The 18,664-nt window shown below is 43.1% G+C and overlaps 1 protein-coding gene across 1 annotated transcript in view; it reads left to right on the plus strand.

The window, feature by feature from the left end:
* The window catches only part of FAF1 (Fas associated factor 1), a 534,086-nt gene extending 518,604 nt beyond the window's left edge, over positions 1-15,482 (plus strand). The window contains exon 19 of the mRNA XM_024119653.3: positions 15,223-15,482. Coding sequence (XP_023975421.1) covers positions 15,223-15,306 — 84 coding nt within the window. The 3' untranslated portion in view covers positions 15,307-15,482. The remainder of the gene's footprint in view (positions 1-15,222) is intronic.
* Positions 15,483-18,664: the final 3,182 nt, after the last annotated feature.

The following is an 18,664-nucleotide window of genomic DNA, read 5'->3' on the forward strand; positions in this document are numbered from 1 at the left end:
CTAGACTCTACACTCCTTGAGGGCAGAGATAGTGCTGTGTTCACTGTTATATCCCAGTGCCCAGCACAGTTTCTGACATTGTAGTAAACACTCAGGAAATATTTGTCTAGTAAATAAATGAGAAGAAATAAAATATTCCTACCCATTCATGCATCTACTGTTTTTGTATTTCTCATCTCACCAGGCAGAAACTCATATATAATTTATGGTATCCTGATGGTTGAGGAAGGCAACCATATATATATATATATATATATATATATATATATATATATATATATACTTTTTCAGATTCTTTTCCACTATAGATTATTACAAGATATTGAATGTAATTTCCTGTGCTATACAGTAGGTCCTTCTTGTTTATCTACTTTATATATAGTAGTGTATATCTGTTAGTCCCAAACTCCTGTTTAGCCTTCCCGCCCCCCTTTCCCCTTTGGTAACAATAAGATTGTTTTCTATGTCTGTGAGTCTATTTCTGTTTTGTAAATAAGTTCATTTGTTTCATTTTTTTAGATTCCACAAATAAGTGATATCATATGATATGTGACTGCCTCTCTATCTTACTTCACCTAGTGTGATAATCTCTAGGTCCATCTATGTTGCTGCAAATGGCAATATTTCATTCTTTTTATGGCTGAGTAATAGTCCATTGTATATGTATACTACACCTTCTTTATCCATTCATCTGTCAGTGGACACTTAAGTTCCTTCCATGTCTTGCTATTGTAAACACTGCTGCTATATGAACATTGGGGTGCATCTTTTCGAATTACAGTTTTCATCTTTTCCAGATATATGCTCAGGAGTGGGATTGCTGGGTCATATGGTAACTCTACTTTTAGTTTTTTAAGGAACCTCCAGCAAGATCCTACAATATGCTGCCTACAAGAGACCCACTTTAGGACAAAGGACGCGCATAGATTGAAAGTGAGGGGATAGAAAAAGATATTTCAGATGTTTCTGAACAGCCAGTTGTCAGCCTCTTATTTTGACATCTCCAGCAGGACATTCTCAGAAGAATGTAGTGGAGAGGGTACTAAGCTGGGAGCCAGGCAACCTAGGACAGAATTTTTACTCTTCCAGCCATTTGTTGTGTGATCTCAAGGAAGGTACATACTTCTCTGGGTCCTGTTTTCCTCATCTGAAATATGAAGAGATTAAGATAAGTGCTTTCTTAATCTTCTGTCAGCTCTGATACTATGTGATTCTATAATTAAATGACCTGGATATAGATAATACCTGCTCCATTGACAACTCTCTTCTGAAAACTAAAACAAAACCATTGGCTTCCCCGTCGTCCTACTGGCTTTATTTAAGATCATCTTCTCTCACTCCTTTTATATGAGAATGTCTCTGTCCCAGGCAGTTTATGGGGACTTAAGCTTTTATTTACTGTAGCTGGCAGCTCCTATAAGCTGGGGCTTTGACAATATTTCACATTTATTTATCTGAGCCAGAGCTTAGGATCAGGTGGCAGTTAAGTCATTTCAGGTTATTCAAATGCATTGAAAACGTTGCTTAATAATTCAGAACCAGTTTTCTCTGTTTAGAGTATTAAAGATTTTTTTAAATCCTTCTAATTATCCAATTCCAACAGCAGTTTAAATAGACAGGGAAAAATCTGTCCCTTCTGAAAGGGCAACTGATGCAAACTTATTTTCAGTCCCTGTGTCTGTGCAGCAGGGCTGACTGAGGTAAGGGCCAGAGAGAGTCCAGAGCTAGAGGACTTGCCTGGGTGACCTGTTGATGGTATCACTGGCAGGCTCTGCCTGCCATAGGAGTGAGGCTACAGGAAGAGGTCTGGGGCTATGGCTTCTTTTGACTTTGGGTCGGTGGAGGCTTTAGGGAGGAGTGGGGAGCCTCCACTCAGTCATTCAGTAGGTCAGTCTTTCAGCAAATATTTGTTGAATTCATACTGTTTCCAGCAGTATAGTAGGCCCTGGGGATAGATAGCCAATAAGACCTCATTTATGCCCTCGGAATTCAGTGTAACTGGAGAGACAGACTCATAGACAATTGCAAAATAACGTGAGAGAACAGACAGATAACTCAGTATGAGACTGTAGCCGATCCTTTGGGGTAGGTCCCCAGAAATGGGTTGCCTTGCCTGGTCAAAGTATAGGAGTATTATTTTAACAAAGGACAAGGTTGGCATTGCCGGTGCCTGTTTTCCAGTTTAAACACTGACCTTGAGTCTGCCAGCAGACCTTTAAGCCACCTTGTCTGAGAAGCGTAAGGGGAAGCAAAGGTATCAGTTAAGCAAATATGAATTGGCCGCATGCAGGGCAGTGGAATAAAAATATGATGGAGAGACCACAGTGAACATGTATGGTCCCTTTGTCACAGGATCCATGGCCCAGTGAATTGGAGAAGATGCCCCATCACTTAGGCCTGGTTTCAGGGGAGAAGTAGCAGTTGAGCTGAGCTTTGAAGGATGTGTAAGTTTTCAACAGGTAGAACTGGGCGGAAAGGACAGTCCAGTGGTGGAAACAACATAAGCAAAGGTTCAGAGAAGAGAAGCACGAGACATAAATGGGGAATAGCAAACTGCTCTGGTCAACTGGAGCATAAGATCTTTGAGGGGATAGTATTTAGAGATCAAAATAGTAAAGAATGTTGGGGCCAAGCCACCACCACCCTTTCAAAAAGTTTAGGCCCAGATTTTGCTTATTTGATTTTTTTTTCGAAAGAAAATAGAATAAATGTCTATTTTGTGACTTACTCCTAAAATGTTAATAAAGGTTTGCTCTGTATTTTTTGATGTTCCATGATGTACATTCTCTGGTTTGATCATTTTTTCAACAAGCACTTATGAGAGCATATAATGCACCAGATTCTTTGCTGGATGTTGGGGATACAGGAAACAGTCCTGCCTTTAAGCTATTCAGTCTTATCCAGGAGATGTTTGCATGATGACAGGCTGTGATGATGCTCATTGCAGGCCCATAAGGTGGTGCATCAGATGTCAACATCCTTGTTAAACAAACAAGGAAACTCAGAGGAGGAAAGGTGACTTTTTCATGATCACACAGTTGGTCAGAAATAGTATGCTAGGGTTAGGAGCCAGGTGTGTGGTCACTCAGAGGGTGCTTATTCCCTTCTCTCCTCCTCTGCTCTGAGGCCTGACCTTCTGTGGACATCAGGACCGAACTGATAGGAAACAAGCATGAAGAAATTCCTGGTCAGGTAAAATGCATATCTCCAGCCACCCTCAAGTACCACTTTCTTAACATCTTCTCTCCTAAATACTTTTGTTTCTTATCACGGTACTTTTCCTTAAATCCACGAGTTTGGGAGCTGGTATAAGTTTGGCATAGTACAGGCGCCCACTGGACCAACCTTCAAAGAAAACACCTGCTCTGTTCATGATTCCTGCCTTCCAGTTTCATAAGCTTTGGGTGGGTGAAATGTAATATCAAAATAGCTCAGAGAGAGCCTTGGTAACATTTAAGATATTGAACGTGCTGCATCTGGTAACTAGAAAATTTAATGATCTCCTGCTGTTTTGGTAATTGGATAAGTAAATACATCAGAATAAATCACACCAACAAGTCTTTTGTATGTCGTTAGGGACTCAACTCTTTTAACTCCTGTTCAAAGCTCCAGCTCTTGAGCGGTGTTTGCGTTCAGAGTTACGCACGCATCAGCTCGCATGGCCCTGCTTGAGTATTAAAATGCATTCAAAATGCTTACTTTCTCCCCAGCTACTCTGCCTGAGGAGTACATCTAGTATGCCATTTCAGATCTCTCTGAAGGCAGGGAGAAAGGTTTTTTCCGGAAGTTTAAACTAAACATAATAAGGCATTTTAGCCCTTCACAATCTATCTCCAAACTATCTTGCTGGCCATGTCTTCCACTACAGATGTGTTATGAGCCTAGCCAGAAACACCACCCATTTACAAATTGGGGGAAATGAGGTCAAAGCAAAAGGGAATTATCCTGTTGTAGTAAAGAATCATGTAAGAGTTTTGAGTAGGAGAGAGGCAGGCTCAGATACTTTGTTCAACTCTCTCTCGAGTGTCAGGAGAGACCCAGAGAAAAATGATGTATTAGAGCTTATTGGGTGTTGAATGATGTTGTCATCACGGATGAGAAATTTGGGTCTTCTGGAGGTTAAATCACTTGCTCAGGAGTATTCATGCAGAGCCAAGATTCAAAATCCACCAGAACTTTTTCTTACTGCCTCCCTAATTAGCATTTAATCCATGTCTACCGGTGATCTGGGGCAAACAATAATCACGGTTTCTCAGAGGGTTTTTAAGCTGAAGTAGCAGTTCTAACCTGACCGGTTAACAGGTTTCTCTCCTTTCATTTGTCTCTTAGTGTCCTGTTCCAAACACAATGGTTAGTGTTGTGGACCAATCTTTTAACAGAGGCGTCCTCGGAGCCTTTTATACAAGAGCCCAGCTATCTTCCATGATACCAGCCTCTGAAAGTGAGGCATGTCCCCTCGATCATTGCTTCCCAGCCTGTGTCAGATCATCACACACACTGAAAATGTTTGTGTGCGTCATTGGGGTAATCATACCAGGTTGCTCAGGGTCAAAGGCAACTCAGCCCTGAGGATTCTGGCTTCTTTGAGAGATGAGACCAGTATCGTGGTACACCTGTAAGTGGCACACCACTAGGGCTGATCTGCACTAGATTTCTGTTGCCACACTCCAGAATCCTCACTCATGATTTGCCTATACCCTGTTTATTAAGCTTTCAGAAACAGTGAGCTTGCAAACCACTCTGTAAAGCAGGACTTCCTCTTAGTTACTTGAAGTTGTGTCTTCCAGAGCCCAAGAGGGACAGGACTTCGATCTTCTTGTGTTTCTAGACTAAAGAGGCTTTCCGCCCCACCCTACCCTTCTTGATAGAAGTCCCTCTGTTCCCTCTGGGCCTTCCCCACTAACATTGTTTAATAGTATAGTGACCAGGCTGCTCTCGCCTTATGAGATGGACTGCATTCTGCCCTTGGAATATGTGTCTCTCTCAATAAACCTGCTTTCACTTGAAAAAAAAAACTCGTATAGTGACCAAAACCACCATCAGGGATACCAGTGCAAGGAAGGCGTCACATTTTTTGTTTGGTGCCTAGGATCTCCCTGACAATGTGCCAAGTTTGAGGCCGTTGTGACATTAGCAACACTTTAGAATTGGTATCCTCATTTAACAGCCCATCTAAAGGCACAGGCTGGGAATGAAGACTCCAGATTTGGTCCCAGATCTGCCATGAGTGCTGAGAAACATTGGGTAAGTTCTTTCCACTCACTGGGCTTTTCTTTCCCCATCTGTTACAGAGATGACCTCTAAAGACCCCTCCAGCTCTAACAATCACTAGGTCTGTGATAATTGAGGAGCTAGATGAGTGAAATTTCCCCAAATGCCCGAGGTAGTAATATACTTTGTTGTGGGGAGGTATATGCTTCAGTTACATGAAGGCATAGTCTTTCCAAGGAAGAGACTTAGAATAAATAGTCTAGTGTATGACTACAGTACTAAAAGTATCTAGTGTGGTGGTTAAGAAAACAGACTTTGGAGCCAGACCTAGTTTTAAATCCTTGCTCTGTCACTTCCTGCCTGTGCAATCTTAGGCAGGTTATATAATCTCTCTGAGCTTCTATTCCTCATTTTTAAAGTGGAGGTAATAGTACCTCCCTCATAGGGTTGTGTAGTACTTATAAAATACTTGGAACAGTTAGCACCTAGCACCTAATAAATGTTTTGGTGTTTTTTTTTAATTTATTTATTTTTGGCTGCATTGGGTCTTTGTTGCTCTGCGCGGTCTTTCTCTAGTTGTGGGAGTGGGGGCTACTCTTCGTTGTGGTGCTCAGGCTTCTCATTGCCGTGGCTTCTCTTGTTGTGGAGCACAGGCTCTAGGTATGCACACTTCAGTAGATGTGGCGTCCACACGCTCAGTAGTTGTGGTTCGCGGGCTCTAGAGCGCAGGCTCAGTAGTTGTGGCACACAGACTTAGTTGCTCCGTGGCATGTGGGATCTTCCCGGACCAGGGCTCGAACCTGTGTCCCCTGCATTGGCAGGCGGATTCTTAACCACTGCACCACCAGGGAAGTCTGGTTTGTTTGTTTTTTTACGTAACAATTTTTTTTTCTTTATTTTTTTGGCTGCATAGGGTCTTAGTTGCGGCACACGGGATCTTCATTGAGGCATGCGAGCTCAGTAGTTGTGGCGCACGGGCTTAGATGCCCCGTGACGTGTGGGATATTAACTTCCCTGACCAGGGATCAAACCCACGTCCCCTGCATTGGAAGGCGGATTCTTTACCTCTGGACCACCAGGGAAGTCCCCCCAATAAATGTTAACTGTTGTTATCATTATTATAATATGATAAAACAAAGAACAGACAGGGCAGCCTACGCCTTAGTTTTCTCTCCCTTTGTTCTTCCTTTAACTTTTCTTTCATTCTCCCTTCTTCCCAACTAAAAAAGTTAAGGAAAGGGATTTTCCTGGTGGCGCAGTGGTTAAGAATCCTCCTGCCAATGCAGGGGACACGGGTTCCATCCCTGGTCCAGGAAGATCCCACATGCCGCAGAGCAACTAAGCCCATGCACCATAGCTACTGAGCCTGCTGCACTCTAGAGCCTGCGAGCCACAACTACTGAAGCCCGCGCACCTAGAGCCTGTGCTCTGCAACGAGAAGCTGCCGCCATGAGAAGCACCCCACGCACCGCAAAAAAGAGTAGCCCCCGCTCGCCACAACTAGAGAAAGCCTATGTGCAGCAATGAAGACCAAACACAGCCAATAAATAAATAAATTAATTAATTAAATTAATTTTAAAATTAAAAAAAAAAAAAGTCAAGGAAAGAAAATGTCATAGAGGCATCCTGTGCTTTGCAGCCACAGAAGACCCACCCAACCTCACTTTCTAGCACCCTAGCTGTTCTACCGCACTTTAATAATGGAAAGAATAGCATGTGACACTGTTTCCTGGAAACCCTCACCCCAGTGCCACTGCTTGTCTGTGATCCAATGAGGCAGATTGGTCCAGAAACTACACCAGAAGCTGGGATGTAAATAAGCCAGAGTGTAGTTCCATAATGGGACCCTTCCAGATTGGAAGTTCTTTTTGGGGTTGCATTACCACCTGCAGCAAATGTAGAGGAGAAATTGGTAGGTGCTACAACTGGTGTTGTGGATAATGATGATGATCAATCCCTTATGTTGGCAAAAGACTTTATAGTTACCAAAGCCTTTTCACACCCTGATCAGCACATGACCAGCAAGTTGGCTCTTAAATTCTCCCTCTGATACTTTGTGGGTGTAACTGCCCTCTTTAAGGATTCCCAGCTCATCAAAAGGTGTTTAAAGAAAATGGACAATTAGCTATTAGAACCAAGTTGACAGTAATGAAAGATGGCCTATGTTCCTGTGGGGAACAGCCAAGCCTGTGCCACAACAGGGACATGAGCCAGGACAGCTGCAGAATGCCTGCTTTCTTTATGGCCAAGGGAAAGCCTTTTAGTCACATTAACTATCCCCTGTTTAGAAGTAGGATCAGAGGTTAAGAGGCAGTGAAGGGCAGTGCATCAGATACAGGCTAAACGCTCACAAACCTGGGTGCAAATTCCAGCATTATCTTTCCTACCTACCTACTCGGGCAAGTCCCTTAACCATTTTTGACCTCAGAGAATTCATCTATAAAATGAGAATAATAGGAGTACTTATCTCATAGGATTGTTGTGACCATTTAATTAGGTAATATATAGAACAACTTGTATAGTTCCTGGCACTTATAAAATGCCAAACAAATGGTAACTTTTTTGGTAGTGATGACATTAACAATTATTTTTTAGACTTGTAATATTTAATATGCATGTTTTATAACAAAATAACTAACAAAATACGTTACTCATAGCTTACCAAAAAGATTAGTTGTTCTCCCAAGTTTAAAGTAAATGCTAATTTTGAACAAAACCAAGGGCAGATATATTCAGCTTTACTATAATATGGGAATTTACATATGCAGCATTTGTGCTGCCTCATAGAGTAGAAGGAGCTCAGGATTTGAGTGAGAAGACCTGAGCTCCACCAATTTCTAGCTGTATGACCACGTGTAAGTATGTCCCTATTTGAGTTTTGGTGTTCTCATCTGCAGAAATGAGGATAAATTAGTCCAATCTCTTAGGATAGCTCTAAGGTTTAGATAATATATGTGAGAGTACTTTGAAAGCTTGTTAGCACTGAATAATATTTCGTTGTCTGGATGTTCCAGTTTACTTATCCATTCACCTACTGCAGGACATCTTGGTTGCTTCCAAGTTTTGGCAGTTGTGAATAAAGGTGCTTATTAAACGTCTGTGTGCAGGTTTTGTTGTGGACCTTAGGTTTTCAGCTTCTTTGGGTGAATACCAAGGAGTGCGATTACTGAATTATGTAGTAAAAATATGGTTAATTTGGTAAGAAACCACCAAACTGTCTTCCAAAGTGGCTATGCCATTTTGCATTCCCACTAGCAATATATGAGTGTCAGCATTTGGTGTTGTCAGTGTTCTGGATTTTGGCCATTCTAATAGGTGTGTGGTGGTATCTCGTTTTAATTTGCATTTCCCTGATGGCATATGATGTGGAGGAGCATCTTTTCATATGTTTATTTGCCATCTGTAGATCCTCTTTAATGAGGTGTCTTTAAGGTCTTCAGCCCATTTTTTAATTGCGTTGTTCATTTTCTTATTGTTGAGTTTTAGGAGTTCTTTGTGTATATATATATATTTTTTTTCCTTTTTTAAAAATAAATTTATTTATTTATTTATTTTTGGCTGTGTTGGGTCTTTGTTGCTGCACGCAGGCTTTCTCCAGTTGTGGCGAGCGGGGGCTACTCTTCGTTGCAGTGCGCAGGCTTCTCATTGTGGTAGCTTCTCTTGTTGCGGAGCATGGGCTCTAGGTGTGCGGGCTTCAGTAGTTGTGGCACAAGGGCTTCAGTAGTTGTGGCACACGGGCTCTAGAGCGCAGGCTCAGTAGTGGTGGCGCACGGGCTTAGTTGCTCCTCAGCATGTGGGATCTTCCCGGACCAGGGATCAAACCCGTGTCCCCTGCATTGGCAGGCAGATTCTTATCTAGTGCGCCACCAGGGAAGTCCCTTTGTATATTTTGGATAATAGCTCTTTATCAGGTGTGTCTTTTGCAAATATATTCCCCTGGTCTGTGTCTTGTCTTCTCATTCTCCTGAGAGTTCTTTGGGAAAGTTTTTAATTTTAATGACGTTTAGCTTCTCAATTATTTCTTTCATGAATTGTGCCTTTGGTGTTGTATCCAAAAAGCCATCACCTTACCCAAGGTCATCTAGATTTTTTCCTATGTTATCTTCTAGGAATTTTATAGATTTGTGTTTTACATTTAAGTCTACATCCATTTCGAGTTAATTTTTGTGAAGGCTGTAAGGTCTGCGCATCTAGATTCATTTTTTTGCATGCAGATGTTCAATTCCAAAATCAGTTGTTGAACCTAGCATTTTTTTCTAAATGTGAAAATATTAGAGTAGACTTTCCTTTATTCAATTTCAAAATAAAAGCTTACCTTAGCAAAATTAAATAAAATAAAAAGGATTGATAATAATACCGACCCTACAAGATTGTGATTTAATGTTTGTGTAAATATCTTACAAACTATAAAGTACTATTCATATATTGCTGCTACTGTTATTTTTAGTATTACTCAGCTCCTGCCCTCAAGTAGCTACCAGCCTAGTAGTAGTGTTATATTTCTGCTCAGGTATTTTTTTTTAAGTGAGAAGCAGAATAGTGCGACTAGAAAGAACCCCAAAACAAGTCAGAAACGGGTAGAATACTGAACTTATCAACTGTGTGATCAGGGCCAAGTCACTTGACCTCTCTGAGCCTCAGGTTGCCCACTTGTGAAATGAAGGGGTTGGACTATATGGGATTCAAGGAGCTTTCCCACCCTAACATTCTGGGACTCTCTCAGAGTGAGTGGCCTAAGAATGAGAATCTGTCACATTGATTAACATTTTTCTCAGCAGCAATGTTATACTTTTTCAGGGAAAAAAACAAAAAACAAAACTGAAGCCCAGGGCTTCCCTTGGTGGCACAGTGGTTGAGAGTCCGCCTGCCGATGCAGGGGACGCGGGTTCGTGCCCCGGTCCGGGAAGATCCCACATGCCGCGGAGTGGCTGGGCCCGTGAGCCATGGCCGCTGAGCCTGCGCGTCCGGAGCCTGTGCTCCGCAACGGGAGAGGCCACAACAGTGAGAGGCCCGCGTACCACAAAAAAAAAAAAAAAAAAAAAAAAAAATTGAAGCCCTGGGAAATAATAGAAGTACGATGTACATGAAAAGTTCGAACTGCTGAGAAAAGGGACCTAGAAAAGAATAACTCTCTTTGGCAAAGAACATGTCCCATTTTTGTTAACATAGACAAGTTTCACAAAGCCAATTTGCTAAAATACTTAGGTTTCCTAAGTATTGTATAATGAATAAAATGTCAAGAAGGTTGACTTTCCTTTTCTAACATAGACAAAGTTAGGCCATACCTCTTATCTGAGAATGCCCCTCCTCCCCCCAGGGGGTCCCAAAGGGTGGGTTTCTCTGTTGATTTAGAAAGTCAATAATTCAGTAAAATCCCAAGTAAATGGCAGAACATAAGCTCAGATTGCGTTTCTGTATTCGTATTTTATAAACATTTCAGGATTTTTTCCTTGACCCTTGACCTTTTGCCATTCTTAAAGTGAAGATCTTATGTCCTAGAAGCTTGGTTAGAAAACAACCTCAGGGTCATCTCATCCAACTTCTTTCTCTGTGTGGACTCTACTCTTAGCAGCACCTCTGGCAAAATAGTCCAGTAGTTAAACCTATGGATTCCAAAGCTAGACTGCTATGATTCACATTCTGGCTCTGCCCTTAACAACTTTGAGACCTTGAGCAAGTTTTTAATTTGTTCCATGGCTCAGTTTCCTCATCTATAAAATGGGAATAATAATTATACCTATGTCAGAGGGTTATTATGAAAATTAAATTCTTTTATAAATGTTAAGTGCTTGGAATATGCCTGGTACAAATTAAATGCTCAATAAATGTTAGCTTTATCATCATGATCTTCTTCCACAAATAAGCCCCTATTTGAATGCTTCTAGGGACAGCAGAGAATGCCCTCACCTCTCCCCTCCCTACCCCTTTATTTTCCCAAGGTAGCCTGTCAACATGTAGGCCAGAAGCACTCTGGTTATCATGAGCTTTGGAGTCAGATGGATTGAGTTTTAAACCTTATTCTATCTGCAACCTTGAGCAAGATAACCCATGGTATCTTCAACTTTAAAATGGCAATAATACATACTTCGTTTGGCTGTTTTGAGGACTAGTTAAGGTATTTTATATAAAGTACTTAGCATGGTTCCAGCTACACGGAAGGCACTAAATACGACTGGCCCTTGAACAACATGGATTTGAACTATGCAGGTCCGCTTACATGTGGATTTTTTTCAGTAATAAATACTACAGTACTACACCATTCGTAGTCGGTTGAATCTTGGATGTGGAACCCCGCGTACAGAGGAACCACCAATATGGAAGAACTGCGTATATGGAGGGCCGACTATAAGTTATATGTGATTTTCAACTGCTTGGAGGGGTGGTGCCCCTAACCCCCAGGTTGTTCATGGGTCCACTGTAATTGATGGTTGCTACCATATGATGATGATGAAGAAGAACAAAAAGAAAATACAAGACAGGAGGGGAAGGAAGAAAGGTGAAAGAAAGAGAAGTAGTAGCCACACCAGCAGCTGCTGCTCTGTGAAAAAGTTTTTTCTGACCAGCTGAGTTCTGCTCCCCTACAATTTTACCTCACCAGTCTCAGCTCTGCCCACTGGAACTGCAGAGAACACATCTGCTCTGTCTACCTGTCCTACTTGCCAGCCCTTCAGACATTCAGAGAGGGCTGACACAGCCCTCTCCCTGCCCCTATAGGAGCAGTGCCCTCTCTCAGGAAGACATATCCCATTTTTCAGATGTGTCTTAGAAAACATGGTTTTTAGGCTTCTCTCTAACAGGAGGTCCCTCCTGGCACACTCCCCATCCTTCCTGAATGGGGCCCAGAACACTGCAGGATCGTTTCACAATATGGCCACTCACAATATAGTGTCCTGCATCTCCCTAGGTTCCCTACAGTCTCTCTGTCCACTCCAGGCAGATGAGAATGGAAACAAAAATTGTCCTTGTTCACTTTAAATTTCTGTCTGAAATGACCTTCAAAGAAAAAAATTGCTTGTGATATGGGGCACCAGAGGGAGCAGCCCCAACAAAACCATCTTTAATGTGAAGCAGTCCACTGATGGCACAGCCCCACTGAAGCTATAGAAGGGGATCTCCAGATATTGAGACATTACCCTATCAGGGAAAAGGGAGCCCTTCTGCTGAGCAGCAAGATGGAAATAAGAGAGACAGCCTAGTGCAGGCCTGGGCTCCCGGAGACTTTGGGGAAAGAGCTCCAGCTGAAGTTAGACAGACTAGGGCCCTACCCAAGGCAACACTCCAGCCAGTAATGGCTGCTACCAGCTGAGCACTTACTGGTTCAGTCTCTGTACCAGAGCCTTCATCAACATTATTCCATTTAACTAGCACAGCCTATAAAAGAGAAACTGATTATTCCCATCTTACAGGTGGGGAAACTGAGGCTCTCAGGTTGTATTACATCATCAAGGTCATATAGGTAGTAAGTAACAGAGCTAGAGTTTAAATCTTAGTTGCTTCACTCTTTTTTACTATCAATATCATACTGTATAGACAGACCCTCACTAACTATGTGGCCTTAAACAAGTGGCAACCATGCTGAGCCTCAATTTTGTCAAGCTTGCATGGTTGTCTAGGGATTAAATGAAATAACATATTTAAAGTGCCTGGCATGTAATAGGTGTTCAAGAAATTCTAGTTTTCTCCTTCTCAAGTCCCAGCTCTCCCACTTAAAGTGACTGGGGAAAATCACTTAACTTTTCTCAGACACAGTGAAAACTGGATGTGTTTTCTGAACATCTAACCTTGCATATTGACAACATGGCACCAAGGCTCCAACCTCCCAACCTCATTTGCTTCCTAGCATATCTTTTTGCCAGTATGCACAGCTCTGACAGTATTATGATTTTGGTTTCTCCCAGCAAACATCATATTTACGAACCACAAATAACAAAGTAGAAGATGCCGGAAGAGCTCTGGCATGTTAATTAAGAACAATAGCAGAAGCAGCTGGGCAGAAAATGCCAACGAGTCAGAGGCAGAGTAGCTCTGTTTGTTGACAGAAGCCAGCAGAGCGTTGTATGTTAATTGGGGAAGTGGGTAAACATTTGCCAACAGCTTGCCCCCGGGTGCATTGGAAGACAGACAGCAGGCTAGGCCCTCCCCACCACCTTGCCTGCCCATCTGCCCAAAGCCCAAGAGATACCAGTGGAGCAGCCTTGCTATGGGTTCCTTATAAGCACAGAGGTTTCTGGAGGCAGATGTGTCTCCTTAATGACCCTCCTGGGCATACCAGGTTTCCATCTGGATACAGTCAAAGATAGTGTTCCTCCTTCAGCTCGCCAGCCTGCCTGTGACACTCAGGCCCCTAGGGCATCCCCTCCCCATCGGCCTGGAGAAGACAGTGGAGCCATCTCATTAGGTGTGGCTTGAGTTGAGCAGAGGACAAGATTGTCCGTCTCAGGTGCTATAGTCTCTGCCCAGGGGCCCAGAGCTCCTGTACATGTCTGACAGAGCAGACTGCCCGGCCTCCCATCATGCACACTTGGAGCTGTCCATTTATCTGTGTGTCTGTTGTCCATCCTTACCGTTGCTCACATACACGGCAGCCCTCATTGAACACCTGCTCTGTGCCAGACCCTGTGCTAATTATTTATTTTTTCTCACTTAATCCTCACATCAGTCCTACAAGGTTGATACCAACTCCAAAGCCACAAAGCTAATAGCCAACACAGCTGTGATTTAAACCAGAACCTTTCTGGTTCCAAAGCCCATTGTCCTAGTATTTCTCAGCTTTTTAAAATTTATGTTCCCTTTAGGAAATTTTGGGGTTTTTTTTCTCTCACTCTCGGATTCAGAAAACCTCTACATCACATCCTTGCCCCTGACCTAGGAGGCCATAAACGTAATGTAGGGTTCCTATATGATTAACATATCCCAAATGAGCCAAGAAGATTTTGTCTAGCTTTATTCTCTATAGTTCATATTATAAAATAATCATTTTTTTATTTCTAAAATATAAAGTCATATTATGACCTTGACTCATTTTTTGGAACTAAATATCTTCACCACCACCAACAAGGAGACTGTGATATGCCTCCCTAGGGAGCCTCTCCTCAGCAGGGGAGATACTCATCTCTGGGCACGGCGGGATGGGCACTCTCTAGTTTACTACAGGTATGTTTAGTGGGAAGATCAGCCCCCAAAGCTTAGCTCTTTCCCACCAAGCAGAAAAGGCCCTCCCCGCTGCCAGGAGTTAAGCAAACACGGGTCCCCAGCAATGCCAGTGAGTTGTTTGGTAACCAGTACCCTTTCCTAAGACCCTCCTGTTCTGCTGGCCAAGCTGAGCTGTGCAGGAAGCAGTGGGCCTCCACCTGCCCTGAGGTCAAATGCTAGTTCTTCCACTAAACTATGAGACTTGACCTCTCTGAGCCCTGGTTTCCTCGGTTATAAAATGAGAGTAACAGGACTTCCCTGGTGGTGCAGTGGTTAAGAATCCGCCTGCCAGTGCAGGGGACACGGGTTCGAGCCCTGGTCTGGGAAGATCCCACATGCCACGGAGCAGCTAAGCCCGTGTGCCACAACTAATGAGCCTGTGCTCTGGAGCCCACGAGCCACAACTACTGAGCCCGAGTGCCACAACTACTGAAGCCCGCATGCCTAGAGCCCGTGCTCCACAACAAGAGAAGCCATCACAATGAGAAGCCCACGCCCCACAACAAAGAGTAGCCCCCGCTCGCCACAACTAGAGAAAGCCGGCGTGCAGCAACGAAGACCCAACCCAGCTATAAATAAATAAATAAATAAAAATTTTAAAAACAGTAAAAAAATATAAATTAAGATTTTTCTAATAAATGGGAGTAACAACACCTACCTCACAGGTTATTTTGAGGATCAAATGAGATAAGAGATGTGAAAATGCCCGTGGCTGTGCAAAGTAGGCTCAAAATCAATGTGCAGGATAGGATCTGAATGCCGTGAGAGAAAATAGTGCTTCTTCCAGTCTTTTTGAGTATGTGTTTTCTTTCTTTTTAGGTAACCCAGCTGGACCCAAATAAATCATTATTGGAGGTAAAGTTGTTCCCTCAAGAAACCCTTTTCCTTGAAGCAAAAGAGTAAACATGGCCCAGCAGTGGAACCAGCCGTTCCTTGACAAGCCAGAGGCCTGCATCAGGAGAAGGGCTCCTCGCCAAGCCACCTACACGCTCGTCTCACTCAATTCAGTGTCACACTTCTGCCTCTTGCAAGATTGCTGGAAAAAAGTAATAATAAACATAGCTACTTAACATTTCCCATCCACGAGTATATGTTCCCAGCCCTCATTGTAGAGAACTATAGCTCTGCCTCTCTTAACCCCTTCACCTCGCCCTCGTTCAGTGACTAATGCGCTGTTGAAGTGTGAGTGATCATGAAGTAGGATTTTTACCTCTCCAGTGCCCATCTTCCCCACAGTGTCTGGGACAGTTCTGTCTGACCTGTGACACCAAGCTGCTCTGTATTTGATGTGTCTCATTGAGCCAGGGCTCATACACCTCTGCCTTTTTCTTTTCATGACTGAATTTCTACTTTGTCACCTAATTTTAAGAGGCAGGGGGAAAAGGTCAAATGGGACTTCTTGGCATGGAGATTAAACATTGTTGTAGGAAAAAAACATATCATTTTTGTTGGTACTTCCTGACTTCTTTACTAAGACATAAGGTTGTGTTTGAGGACTGCATTTGACATATATGCAAGATATTCATTTACTGCTCCTGCCTTGGGTCCCCAGGTTCCATCCAGGAGGTATTTGCTGTTCCATTACAGTGTAAGAAACTATTTAAGCTTGCGATGTGAATGTTGAGATAGTGTGAAGAGGACCAGCACCAGGACTTCAGTATCTGGCCCAGCTGCAGGAAGCTGCTGTTAGGTTTGCGTTTGGGCAGTTAGAACCTCATGGATACCAGCTCCCAGGTTGCTGGTCCATCAGTGTACACTGAACACAGCTCTCTCCTGCTTTCTGCTCCCTCTATTCCATCACGCATTTGGATCTTGTCACTTGGTGCTTTAAGCACCTTGACTGTCACCAAAATCTGATCAGCCACCCCATGGACTCTGAGCCCAGCTGTCATAAGGAACCGGCTCCACTATTTCATCCTTTTATGTTTCAGTATTAGATGGTAGACTCCCATCTCAAATGAAAGGGATCTCATTCTATGGCTGAAAATTCTGACTTCATATATTTAAGGGAGCAAAGTTAGGGGCTTAGCTCAGAAGACACGTGTTGCCTGAACTTGCATATAATAATTTGGGATGATTTAGTAAATGTGGATTCTTGTTAATCTATGGATTTGGGGTTTGGAGTTTAGTTCATGGAAGCACTGTTTATACCTTCACCGCCAATGACTTCTTTTCAGTCTTGAAATGTTTCTCCGTATCAGTTTTTGTGTCCCCTGTGGTCTCTATCCTAGGGTTTGGGATCCTGATTTGACATTTTGTACTTGTCCAAAAGAGTCTGAGTGCTGGGTTTTTTCCCCCTGGCCCAAGCCAAGGGGTTCTCAGAAGACTCTAACCACAGCCTGAGATATGCCTGGTTATTTTCCATCTGCCCAGAAGTAGGCATTGGCCAGGAAAATTCCACCTTGTGTCTTTTCTCTGACACTACAACCAGGGACCTCCCCTGAACACTCTATTCAAAGAATGTGTTTCTAACAGACTAGTGCTACATCTGCCTTGGTGGAGGCCTTCTCTGGCCCCAGGGGTCTCTCCAGGGAGGCTGAAAGGAAAAGAGACCCAAAGTGGGGGCGTTCAACCTGAGCACTTCCAGTCCAGCTCCACTCCCACCTTCCTAAACTAATGGCCCCACGAGACAGTCATTTCCAATGCTACAGATGCACTAGGGCACCAGCTTTTCTTTTTCCAGGGAGACCGTGTTCTGTAGCTGCCGTGGAGAAGCCACAACCCCGAACTCAGGCCATACTCAGGAATAGCAGCAATGTGTGGGTGGGGATTGGAGGGACACGACTCTGAATTCACTTTCATGTTTAACCTGTTCCATCTAATTTGGGTTTGACATCATCATATTGTTCCCCCCATCATCTTCACTTCTGCATTCCAATAATACAGACTTTACTCTGAAACGAATTTCATAAAAGTTATTAAATGCTACTTGAATGTGTATGAAGTTTACACACCCTTTTTCAACCCTGCCTTGGAAGGTTCTTCTTGCTTAGTCCCATGAAATCCTATCCTATGGGCCCCTTTGCTAGGAAAGGCCTCAGCTAATTATCACTGTTCACTCATACCATTCTGTTCTACTGAGCTCCAGAACAGGAGGCCAGAGCAATTTTATGCCCTTTCTTACAAATACAACATTAAAATGACTTATATAAAGTTAGGATCCAAGAAAAGCATTAAGTGCCTTACCAGCACCACAAAAATAGCAAAGTCCTTTGTAATTCTTCCTCCTAGCCTTACACTTCCTTGGGCTTTATATCCCTGCCTCCAGACACGGAAATGTGTCAATCAGAATATGTGCTCTGTGTTCGTATGCCCAGCTGTCTGGAATGAAGTTCCAGGGCTGCTGTCATCCCTGCCCCATTCCAGTTCACTCCTCTGTGTTTCTTGGATTATCACTTGTATGTTTGGAGCATCAGTTTGAAGGTTTAAGGAAGTATTGCCAATTTCCCACTGCCTCTCAGAAGGTGCAGTTTGGGGGAGTTTTCTGGTCTGCTATGTTGTCGTGCTCTGGCACCACTAGTTTTATGGGACATACAGGTGTTCGTCTTTGAATTGCAAGCATCTGAAGTCTGAGTTCTTTTATGGAATCTTTCCTTTTCAGTGTAGGAGAATAGGAGTCAGGCTTTTATGGATTTTATTGGTGACATTAAAAACATAAAATAAGTTTGCAGTTGCATTAAAATTGCTACTCCCAAAGCTAGACATGCTGAGTTGAGTGTGCTGGTCAATGAGATGGGTTTTAAAGAGGTTGCAGAGCTCTGGCAGATTTCCCCAAAAGCATAAAAGTTGTTCATTTGGTTGTGAGAAGGGGTCTTAATTGTCATAAGCAAGCATCTCTGATTGGCACACTTCCACCATCCCTCTCAGCCCCTCATTCAACCAGTCTTGGATCCCACAGGCAGATGGAACATGGAATCCTGAATTCAGTCCAGGAGTAACTCACATTGGCCCATTTGATCCTTTTTAAAATTCTTGGAGGCAGATCTACATACACACACACACACACACACACATACACACACACATTCCAGAGACCTCAGTGTCTTTCAGTTTGAAACTTGGTTCTGCTACTTAATAGCTGTGTGACCTTAAGGTGAGTAACTTCTCTGAACCTCAGTGCCCTGATAACATTCACACAGCACTTTGCAGTTTACCACACCTTCCACACCCATCATCACAGTCCACTGCAGTGAGAGAAGCAGGGCAGGCATGATCATTCCATATTTGTACATGAGGCTCAGAGGGTAGGTACTTGCCTGAA

The sequence above is a fragment of the Physeter macrocephalus genome, chromosome 4 (genome assembly GCF_002837175.3).
Source record: "Physeter macrocephalus isolate SW-GA chromosome 4, ASM283717v5, whole genome shotgun sequence".
Lineage (NCBI taxonomy): Eukaryota > Metazoa > Chordata > Mammalia > Artiodactyla > Physeteridae > Physeter > Physeter macrocephalus.